Consider the following 12,330-nt stretch of genomic DNA (forward strand, 5'->3'; position numbering starts at 1 on the left):
TATGTGTTTTGAAATAATCTTGTCCGTGATGTGTTCGTTCGTACGACGAAAGCCAGAATCCTGCAGCTCAAGAGATATATGTTATTCTGCCAGTCACGCTTTCAAATAGTCTTTCACACTTAAACGGGTCACAAACACCTGCATTTAGCTCTTGTTGTGTTACAATGGGTTTATTGTGTGCATTTGTGGTAATATTTTATTTAAAAAAGCTCTTAAACAAGAATAAATTCGTTTGTTTTGAGCTCGACACTGTACGCGCTGATCGGAGGCAGTGATTTCATATAGGCAGCCACAAATATTTCATTTTCACACAAACAGTTCAAAAACATCTGAATTTAGCTCTTGGTGTGTTCTAATTGGTTGATTGTGTGATATCGCTGTAATATTTTATTTTTAAAAGCTTTAAAACAGGAATAAATTCGTTTTTTCTGAGCTCTTTACTCCAGACGCTCGTGATCACAGCGGTGATTCATCTCTCCTATTTCTCACGTATCTCTGGCCAGAAATAATTTATCCATGAGTCCTGAACCGGTAATAATCAGATATGTTGGTTTAGCTTGTCAGTGTGAATTAAATCTAAGTATTTATTTGTATTTTTAACCGATTTAAAAGTGAAAGTAAAAGTCCGGGAATTGAACCTGTAGGGGCGCAATTTCTCTCAGACAATGGAAGTCTGAAGCACATACTCAAACAGAGGGACAGAGTGAGATGAGATGTCTGACAGTTTTTTAATTTTCTGTTATCCATACAGTGTTGTAAAGTCGTGAAACTATCCATATTTACTCAGAATGACTTTTTTTCTGTATGAAAAAAGGTTTTGAAGTGTTTGGAATCTAAAAATGCAGGACAATTAATAATTCCATTTTTACTGTCATTTAAAAAAATCACCACGACAAAACCGTTCAAGCTATCCAAAATCCATTGGCAATTTAAGTTGTTTAAAATGTTTTGGCATCATGTAGACAAAGTTTGGTGTGTATAGTGTTACTCTCCTCTGAGCAGTATGCATTAATTCACAGCTAAATGTAAAAAAAAAATCCACATTCAAATCAAAATAGCTGACTTCCTGTTGATCGTAGCTGATGACTGTGAATTAGAAAGTTGCCCGTGTTGATAAGAACAATTTTTGTACCGAGTTTGGTGTCTGTAGCTAAAACTAACCCCCCCACTTTTGACAAAAGGTGGCGCTATAGAGTGCCTCTTCCATGCCCTTTTAAAAGCTTTTTCCATTGTCTAGCTATCAAGAATACTGATATGTGTTTTGAGTTTCATGTAAATCTGAGGTTGTTATCTGCCTCAAAATCACCATAACAGAATATTCAAGTTTGACACGTTGCCATGGCAACAATATATAAGATATCAATATCCCCACAACAGATTTACATCGGCCATGTTTTGACATTATTCTGATGAAGTTTGAAGCAAATCGAGTAAAAATAAGATGCTGAATTCAAAGCATTTTGAAAATGACTCACTTCCTGCTGCCAGTTGGTGGCGCTATAACGTTGACTCTTAATAGTCACATATATACGATCGGTATCATACATCGAAAAAACCGATGAAGTTTGATCAAACTCAGGCAATGTATGTGGATGTTATTAGGCATTTCCTGTTTCTCACTTTTTGCCCTAATTTCAACGCCTCGCCACGGGCAAACCGTTCGAGATATCAAAAATCCCCTCGCAATTTTTCATCCCCAATGTCTTGAGATCATGTTCACCGAGTTTGGTGGCAAACAAGTAAAAAACCTATGACAAGTATATCAAATTCCAGAGCATGCTTTTTTTAAACAGCCATGAATAGCTGACTTCCTGTTGGGCGGAGCCTTTGACATAGAGCGCGAAAGTTGTTAAGCTCAATGAGATCTACAAGTGTACTGAGTTTCATATAAATATATGCAAGTGTGTGTGAGCTATGGTTCAAGATTTCTGACTGTGTTCCAGGGGGCGCTGTAGAGCCCCTGTGCCACGCCCGGGTCCCAGTCTCTGTGGCGTCCTAATGGCCGCAGATTCCAATGTGTGTGCCAATTTTCAAGAGTTTTTGAGCATGTTAAGGCCCCCAAAAACCCCCGGAAGGTTTAATAAAAAATAAAAAAAATAATAATAATAATAAGAAAAAGAATAATCCTTAGGGGAACAATAGGGCTCTTCGCCCCTTCGGGCTTGAGCCCTAATAATAAGAAGAAAAAGAATAATCCTTAGGGGAACAATAGGGCTCTTCGCCCCTTCGGGCTTGAGCCCTAATAAGAAGAAGAATCCTTAGGGGAACAATAGGGCCCTGCGCCCATTGGCTCGGGCCCTAATAATAATAATAACAAATAATCCTAAGGAAAACAATAGGGCTCTCGCCCTCCAGGCTTGAGCCCTAATAACAAATAATCCTAAGGAAAACAATAGGGCTCTCGCCCTCCAGGCTTGAGCCCTAAAAATAATCCTAAGGAAAACAATAGGGCTCTCGCCCTCCAGGCTTGAGCCCTAATAACAAATAATCCTAAGGAAAACAATAGGGCTCTCGCCCTCCAGGCTTGAGCCCTAATAATCCTAAGGAAAACAATAGGGCTCTCGCCCTCCAGGCTTGAGCCCTAATAAGAAGAATAATCCTTAGAAGAACAATAGGGCTCTTCGCCCCTTCGGGCTTGAGCCCTAATAATAATAAACGAAGCAGATACAATAGGGTCCTCACACCTTCGGTGCTCGGGCCCTAATAATAAGCGGAGCAATTCCAAGAGGGTCCTCACACCATCGGTGCTCGGGCCCTAATAATAAACGGAGCAATTCCAAGAGGGTCCTCGCACCATCGGTGCTCGGGCCCTAATAATAATAATAAACGGAGCAATTCCAAGAGGGTCCTCGCACCATCGGTGCTCGGGCCCTAATAAACAAATCAGATACAAGAGGGTCCTCGCACCTCGGTGCTCGGGCCCTAATATAAACTCTAAAATACTAAATTCTCAGTGAGCACATAGTTGTCATGTATAGGTGTGGCAAAGTGATAATCAAAAAAGCTTAAGTCTTCTCCCAACACTCATGTGCACTTAATGTGTCAATAGAGCAGGGGTTCCTAAATAGGGGTCGCAAAACCATGAGGAGGGGTCGCAAGATGATTTTAAGAAATCACATAATTTTTTAAAGGAAGTCTTCTCCCAACACTCATGTGCACTTAATGTGTCAATAGAGCAGGGGTTCCTAAATAGGGGTCGCAAAACCATGAGGAGGGGTCGCAAGATGATTTCAAGAAATCACATAATTTTTTAAAGGATTCGAAATAGCATATTCTACCCATAACATATATATATATATATATATATATATATATATATATATATATATATATATATATATATATATATATATATATATATATTATTATTATTATATATACAGTCTATGCTCATTACTTACATTTCGTTAATCTTACCTAATGTATATATATATATATATATATATATATATATATATATATATATATATATATATATATATATATATATATATATATATATATAGGTTATTTTTTTATTTTTGGGCTTGTGGGCTGAAACGTTTGGGAGCCCGTGTTCTAGAGCCAAGTGGCCACCATGTGCATGTCCATTATGTCCAGAATACCATAGGGTGTCCCATTCATCATTTTACATTTCAGAAGGGTGTGACTACTGCTAAACGCACCCTAAAATAAATATTTCTGTATAACCTAAAGTTTTTTCAAAGATAACTTATTCTCCGAGTCTCATTTCGAAAGCTGCGCCCTCCGTAGGTTGCATTTGCTCGGCGCATGTTGTCTCAAAAATGTAATCATTAAAACTGACTGGTTTTCCTCGTGAAGTATGAATTATTGTTATTTCCATCTTACTTTGGAATATATATGAAATTAGACTGCCTCAATGATGTATGTGCATTAGTTGTAACATTATTTGAAGAACAGAAAACTATTTGTTTTCCACCCGATTTCGAGGGAGGACCGAATTTATACGACACCGACTTCCTGTGTTTAGCTCTAGAAAGTATGATTCACTTTAATGAATCACTGAATTGGTTCGTTCATTTGACGTTTCAATGAAACGGTACACAAAACGGACCACATTTTGAGTGACCCAAGCAGCATTTTACTTTCAATTTGTTGGTAAGATTTTGTCCAAAACTGTGTTGTTTATTTTCCCCGACACCATTGTTATCAACTATGAGCAGTAATGATTCCATTATTATTAATAAAATACAAATGAATAAAATCAACAAAATCAGTAATGTTGAATATGAACAGTATTATTTTTAATAATTACCAACATAAACAAAATGTTTCCCACGTCGAAGCTGAACTACACAACGAAGTAATGTAAGCTAGTTTACAGTAACGTTAGAGTCATTTAAACAAGATTTGCGATCGGTTCCACCGAGTCCTAAAAAATAACGAACTAAAACGATTCACTGGCGAATCGGACATCTCTGCAGGACACAGGGAGCCACTGCTTCAATCCACTCCAACTCGAAAGGAAATAATAGCGTGTTTCCTGCACTAGAGAAATGTTGCTATAGTAAACAAAACGGACTCATGTAGTTACGGGCGACGGTTTACAGCCGAGTGAAGAGTCCTGTTACAACAAACATTATTCATACAAATGAAAGATGGCGAACGACTCTCCAGCGAAAAGTCTAGTAGACATAGACCTTTCTTCACTACGGGTAAGTAGCCTGTACCAACTACATTAGCTTGTTTTTATTATGTTTTGTAGTAACGTTAGATTTCCCAATCTTCGAACGTATTATATATATATATATATATATATATATATATAGAGAGAGAGAGAGAGAGAGAGAGAGAGAGGAATGGCCATCGTTTAAGAGTTTTGATCTTCCTTTGTTTTAATTCCACTAGCATGCGTGTTAAATACACAGCCAGGAGAGCTTTATTCATAAATCAAGTGTTTCACAACATAGTTTCGCTGTTTTTACTATTACCTTTTGTTTCTCTCTAGGACCCAGCCGGGATTTTTGAGCTGGTCGAAGTGGTTGGAAATGGCACATATGGTCAAGTGTACAAGGTTGGTTTTTAAAATCTAACTTTAAATTCATAGTTTTAAAAGGTGTTATTATATTGAAAATGGATGCTTAAATGTGTTCTTCATAAGGTCTGGTTTAAGAGTCAAGCCACCTTTATTTATACAGCGCTTTTAATAATACATATTGTGACAATTCAACTGAACAGCATTAAGTAGGAAAATAGTGTCAATAAAGCAAAAAGGCAGTTCGTCATTGAATTCAGTGATGTCATTGTCCAGCTCAGTTCAGTTTAAATTGTATCTGTGCAATCAAGTCAACAATATTGCTGGAAATAAAGTGTCCCCAACTAAGCAAGCCAGAGGCGACAGCGGCAAGGAACCGAAACTCCATTGGTGACAGAATGGAGAAAAAAAACCTTGGGAGAAACTAGGCTCAGTCAGGGGGCCAGTTCTTCTCCGGCCAGACAAAACCAGCAGTTCAATTCCAGGTTGCAGTAAAGTCAAATTGTGCAGAAGAATCTGGTTCCTGTTGTCTTGTCCTTGAGGTCATGAACTCATGAATTAACATCTTTGCATTTGACATTGAGAGCATAGGTCATAATTTACATATATTTTTGAGACATAAAAATGCAATTTTATAAATGCTAGAAATGTGGCTTTAAAAAGAAAGATTGCTATCAAATAGCACACCTAGGTTCCTAACTGATGACAAAGAATTGACAGAGCAGCATTCAAGTCTTCGACCGTGTTCTAGGTTATTACATGCAGAGTCCTATAATTAACAACTCTGTTTTTTCAGAATTTGCAGGAAGAAATTAATCCTCATCTAGGTTTTTATATCGACTTTGCCTTGTATTTTTTTAATTGGTATGTTTCTCTGGGCCAAGGGTAACATGTAAAGCGTGAAAAGTAATGGCCCTAGTCCTGAGCCTTGAGGTACTCCATATTGCACTTGTGATTAGGGCTGGGCGAAATGGCTGGAAATTGTATCACGATGTTTCATATCAGTCGATATTGATAATTATTTATATTTTTATGACCCATTTAAAATAAGGACTAGGAGAAAAATATATTACATTTAAACATTTTTATTTGAAACTTAAAGGATTAGTTCACCTCAAAATGAAAATGTCCTAATCATTTACTCACCCCCAATGCCATGCAAGATATCCATGTCTTTCTTTCTTCAGTGGAAATTAAGTTTTTTGAGGAAACAATAGCAACCAACTGAGTTAAAGTCCATTATATGAAGAAAAAATCCTGAAATATTTATCTTTTTCAAAGTTCCATAACTTTCGGGGGTGGGACTTGGGCGCTAAACATGCTGATTGATTGAGTTCATGCAGAATTGTGAGCTCAACCACCATTTATTCTGAATTATCAAAATATTAGTGTTATTGAGTCATGAAATATAATTTTAAAAGTATTTCAGGCGAGAATTTAGTTGTTTAAAAATCAAAACTGTGGTTTATTTATAAAGACAGCGCCTATTTAAAAATGTTTCGCCGATTTCGGAGACGTGAGCTCCACGCGATCAGTGGGAGCTCATTGCTCATGTATCATGTATCTGATCTCTCTTTACAGGTTAAACATAAAGTATAATTCATTTTGGGTAAATATAACAGGTAATCTTTGGTCTGTATTCAATTTATCTATATGGTAACCTGTTAGCCAGCACCAGAATGCCCTCGTCCTGAAATCCTCTAAAGTCGCTTGTCAGTGTCATTGTTTATGAATAGATTAAATGGAACGGGACAAATTTAATCTTGACAAACTATGTATCATTATAAAGATCTAAGCCTCAAGCATTGACGACCGATCGGTGTTTTTCAATGGAAAGCTTATAAAGACTGTATTTGCTACATTTGTGTAAGCAGTACACATAAAAACATGAGCAATTGAAACGCTGTACATACCAGATCCGTCATAATAACGAGTCATAAACACATCCACAGCTGTAAATCCCAGTTTAGTTAGAAAGGTAAGGGTCCACTGAACGACATCTCATGGAGCATGTTTAGTCCAACGAAGCAATAACATTGTAATATGGATCATAATTCCTTTTACGTTTACGTTCTTCAGCCACAGAATTGGTTGTGTCCGTTATGGAATAACTCCCGGTCGGAAACTGCGACTTGGTAGTAAAAACACGGCATGGTTTTGCAGCATTCAGTGTCACAAACAGAATGAGATGATCCACCGGAAAAAAGAATGAGTGAAAGATAGGCGAAAGATATATTTGAATTTTGGCGCTCCCTCGTGACATGCTCTGACGCACCTGTCAGTTCAACAGTTTTTATATATGCGAGAGTGTGTTTTATGTTGAATGTGAATGTATGATTACCATCTGTTTGAGTGCAAATCAGCCCAAATCAGCTCGCTATTACTGTATGATCACGACTATCAAAGTGAACGTGCCTATATGATTAGAGAGAGTGGATTATTTACTTTGGCACATTTGTGTTATTACCATCTGTATAAGTGGCCATCAGCACTTATTTGCATCGTAATTCATAGTAAATGCTGCATTTCTAGCAATCTCAGGATTTTCTGTAACTGGCAAACAAAGTTAAAACTTTTATTTTTTATTAGGGGCCATGCACCGAAGGTGCGTAGGCACCTATTGTAATCATTGGCGTTATTATTATTAGGGGCCAAGCACCTATTGTAATCGTTGGCATTCTTCTTCTTCTTGTTCCGCTGTTAGTCTATGGCAGCCCATAGAACCGATTGCAGGGAAAGTCGTATAATTTGGCACACTGATAGAGGACAGTCCCACCATTAACTATAGCAAATTTGAAGTCTCTAACTCCAACTCTCTAGCGCCACCACTTGTCCAAAATTTCTGTATTTTTATGCTAATAACTTTTTAACCGTAAGCCAGAAAATTATTTTTTCCCCTGAATCCTTGGCTCAAGCCAAGTTGAATGATCCCCAAAATTCAAAAATCGCAAGGTTTAGTTTTTTTTCTATTTTAAATTTTTTGAAAAAACTACTTTTTTTAAACTCGTCCGAGACGGTTAGTCAGATTTTCACGAAAATTGGCTCAGATCATCTTCAGACCATGCTGGCAAAAAGTTATGGAATTCAAGTTGATTCGTCCAACCGTTGTCGAATGACACGTGAACAAATTTGACGAAAAGCACACAAAAATGCACGTGAGGCTATATCTCGCAACGGTTTGGCATATTGAGATCAAACTTGGTGTGTTATAATAAGCATGACCTGAGACTACCTGCAGTGTTTCGGCGCAGCGCCACTTAGTGGTCAGGAGATAGGTAAAATGCATATTTTGGATTATACCTTCTGAATGGTTTAGCCAAAAATCACACAACTGTTCTCTTTAGATTCAGTGAGTCATGTCAAGTCGAATGATATCCAATTTTCCCGTGTCAGCCATTTTAGGCGTCGGCCATTTTGAATTATGTTTTAAAATGCAGTATTTTTTTAAATCAGCATCGTACTGAGTACAGCATCTGAAGGTACTCAAAAAGTTTTGTGGCAGTGCCACCTTGTGGTCAAGAGTTATAATGAAATATCACAAAAATGTTAATAACTTTTGAATAAATTAGACTATTGAAATGAAAATGGTCTCTATATATTCTGTGGGTAATGCCGAGAGCATCGATACCAAATATGTGAAAATTTGCCATACTTCCTGTCCTCCATTTTGATTAATGTTGAAAACCTACTTTTTCGAACTCCTCATAGACCGTTAGTCCGATTTTCACCAAATTTGACGTGGATCATCTTCAGACCATGCTGGCAAAAAATTATGGATTTCATGTTGATATACAAAACGGTTTTCATTTAGCGCATCAACAAATTTGCTGGAGGGGTGCCAAAATGCATTTGAGGCTGTATCTCTGCAAAGCTTTGACATATTTGCACCAAACTTTGTATGTGTTATCGTCACCTCACACTGACCATGCCACTTAAATTTGGTAACAGCGCCACCTATTGGTTAAGAGTAATAAACATTCATAAACCATGAATAATTACACTTATAAAAATGCTAATAACTTTTTAATGCATTAGCCTATAGCAATGAAACCGGACTCAAAATATTCCCTGGATTATGCTGACAACATAGATGCCAAATATGCCAGATTAATATGAATTTGCGTTCCGCCATTTTGATTTATGTTGAAAACCTACTTTTTCAAACTCCTCATCAGCCGTAGGTCTGATTTTCACCAAATTTGAATCAAATGATCTTCAGACTGTGCTGACAACATGTTATGGATTTTGTGTCAATTGACAAAACCGTTTTCGCATACGACAAATTTGAGGCATCATGCCAAAATGACGCTTCAGGCTGTATCTCTGCAATGCTTTAGCATATTGACACTAAACTTTTTGTGTGTTTTTGTCATCTTATTTTACTAGTGGTTGTATTTATGATTTTTCTGCCATTTCAATTACAATCATCCTAAAATTGGTTTAATTAAGTTGGCTTGAGAAAGCCAACTTACTGAAATCCTATTTAAACTTATTAAGTTGGATTGAGAAAGCCAACTTACTGAAATCCTATTTAAACTTATTAAGTTGGCTTGATAATTTTGTTTACTTTCACTTTTAAATTGGTTAAAAATACAAGTAAATAATACAATTTCCTTCAAACTGACAAGCTAAACCAACATATCTGATTATTACAGGGGTCAGGGCTCAGAAATAATTTATTTCTGGGCAGAGAGCAGTCAGAAAGACGAGAGAAGAGTTCAGGCATTGTCTCCACGGAGCTCACAACGAGCAAATTTATTCTTCTTTAAGACCTTTTAAAAATAAAATATTAGGGAGAATATATATTACTACCCTTTAGAACACACCAAGAGCTAAATTCAGATGTTTCTGAACTGTTTAAAGTAATAACATGATATATTCGCGGCAGCCAACTGCCCGCGAGCTCGCAGTGTATTTCTCTGAACACTTGAAGTCCACATAGAGAATTCAAAGCCTTTCACATTAAAACGGCACAAAACAAGTAGAAGAATATATTATACACATGAAAATTAGTGTTTATATATGTGCTTGTGAGATTTTCTCTGTCAGACTGAACGTCACAGCGATTGCTCAGCGTTGCATGACATGGTAAAGCAGGGAGCTATGCATCACTGATTATTTTTGTACCTACTTATGTGTTATGCTATGATTTAATATGAGCATTTATTAAAACAGAAATGTGTATTTTAAGAATACGTTTTATAACGTGCTCTGAGCATTCAACACATCAAGTTGGCTTCAGCCCCATGATGCGGGAAAGCTGAACTGAGCAGCTGGTTCCTCGCGCTGTGTTCGGTGCGAGAGAGATAGCCGCGTCTCGCGAACAGCAACAATGAACCGAGCTCTCCTTCAGGACGTTCACGTCCTCCTGGACCTGAACGAACAAATACAAATCGCAGTTTAAATAAACAGAAAAAAAGAGCGAAAAGCGAAAGAGCTCAATTCAGCACCGCGGTGTTTCATGTGTTTCACACAACTTATCCAGACAGCAACATAGTGTTGGCCCAGATCCGGCCCACATCTGGCCCGCATGAAATCCATGTGGGCCAGACCTGGGCCGAAACTGCTTGCTGTCTGGGTATCCATGTTGGCTTTTGTTTGAATATGCTTGTGCGTAATCTTCATAGGTAATCTTCGCTTGTTTCCGCGATCGTTGTTGCCATGGTTGCATATGTACGTGTGGGGTTAAGATTTCAAAATAGGGGCGATGCACGGTGGCCGAGAGAGCTCAACTTCACAAAACAAATTCAAATAGAAAAGCACCAGCAAATTAAGAAAACATCTTCATCAGTTTGACAGCACACGTGCTGCAAATACTTAACACAAACAAATACAGAAACGATCTGCAAATATTACCCCAACAAAAAGAAAATGTAAACAAGTTTTTTTTTTTTTTTTTGAGTATTCTTTACTGTTTTTTTGTATGACCATATTTGTACAAATACCATGGTTAAACTACGGTTATAGTAGTAAATCCAAGGTTAATTTGTTAATTATTACTGTAACCATTTTTTGTTTGCTTTTATTAATTAATTAATTTCAAAAGTAAAACCACAGGCTATGGTTAGTTTTTGTAAGGTAAGCTGTAAAAAGAAATTAGCCAGCTTACATAACCTTTCACAGTTACAGAAATTGTGTATTTAGGCAGCTTATTTATGCTAATAATATCCATTAAAAAGCTAAGGAATCGTATGACCAGGATTGTTAAAATAAACAAAATATATTTTTTCAGAGCAAAGATTTTTAAATTATGTCCCAGCCACATTTGTAACTTTACGGTTCCCTTAAATATTTCCGATGTGGTCTGTGTTTTTGCAGCACATTTCTTAATCACAATAGTCTAACCATTACTTTACCCACATTCTCACATCACTACACACTGTTCTGTTGTCAATAAACACACATGACGATGGTGCTTCCACTGACGTTTACGTTCTCTGTGTGTGTATTGCTATGACTCCTGACCCCGGGGTCCTACGAGGAGCTGGTAGCTGCCTCAATTGTGCCTGTAGCGGTAACCATAGTGATCTTATACAGGTGCATCTCAAAAAATTTGAATGTCATGGAAAAGTTCTTTATTTTTTTAATTTAATTCAAATAAGCAAACTTTCTTATATTCTAGATTCACAGACTTAAAATATTTCTGACTGAAATATTTCAATAGTTTTTGACTTACAGCTTAGAAAAATGAAAAGTAGGAAACTTTTAAAGAAAAAGAAAAATCCAAAATTATGTTTAATTATGCACTGAATACTTGGTTGGGGCTTCAGTGTGGCGTGGAGGTGATCAGTCTGTGGCACTGCTGAGGCGTTACTGAAGCCAAGGTTGCTTTGATAGCGGCCTTCAGCTGTATTGTTTGTCAGATGTTATTTCTCTTCCTCTTCACACTACCCCATAGATTCTCTGTGAGGTTCAGGTCAGGTGAGTTGGCTGGCCAATCAAGCACAGTAATATCATGGTCAGCAAACCACTTGGAAGTGTTTTTTTCACTGTGAAATGCTAAATTTACTTTCATCTGAAAAGAGGACTGTGGACCACTGAGCAACAGTCCAGTTCTTTTTCTCCTTACCCCAGGTGAGATGCTTCAGACGTTATTCTCTGGTTCAGGAGTGGCTTGGTTCTAGGAATGTGACAGCTGTAGCTCTTTTCCTGAAGACGTCTGAGTGTGGTGACTCTTGATGCACTGACTCCGGCTTCAGTCGACTCCTTGTGACACTCCCAAGTTCTTTAATCAGCTTTTCATGATAATCTTCCCAAGGCTGTGGTCATGCCTGTTGTTTGTGCACCTTTTCCTACCAAACCTTTTACTTCCAGTCAACTTTCTATGAATATGT

The 12,330-nt window shown here is 37.4% G+C and overlaps 1 protein-coding gene across 6 annotated transcripts in view; it reads left to right on the forward strand.

Annotated features, from left to right (window-relative positions):
- The first annotated feature begins 4,405 nt into the window (after window positions 1–4,405).
- Window positions 4,406–12,330, forward strand: part of LOC128015742 (mitogen-activated protein kinase kinase kinase kinase 4) — a 395,708-nt gene continuing 387,783 nt past the window's right edge. For 4 of the 6 annotated variants that reach the window (XM_052599872.1, XM_052599965.1, XM_052600194.1 and 1 more), the window contains exons 1-2: window positions 4,406–4,676; window positions 4,970–5,035. In XM_052599872.1, the coding sequence (XP_052455832.1) occupies window positions 4,620–4,676; window positions 4,970–5,035 (123 nt within the window). In that variant the 5' untranslated portion in view covers window positions 4,406–4,619. The remainder of the gene's footprint in view (window positions 4,677–4,969; window positions 5,036–12,330) is intronic. The other 2 variants (XM_052600037.1, XM_052600112.1) reach the window with 1 other exon arrangement.

Source organism: Carassius gibelio, chromosome A1, assembly GCF_023724105.1.
Source record: "Carassius gibelio isolate Cgi1373 ecotype wild population from Czech Republic chromosome A1, carGib1.2-hapl.c, whole genome shotgun sequence".
NCBI classification, from domain to species: domain Eukaryota; kingdom Metazoa; phylum Chordata; class Actinopteri; order Cypriniformes; family Cyprinidae; genus Carassius; species Carassius gibelio.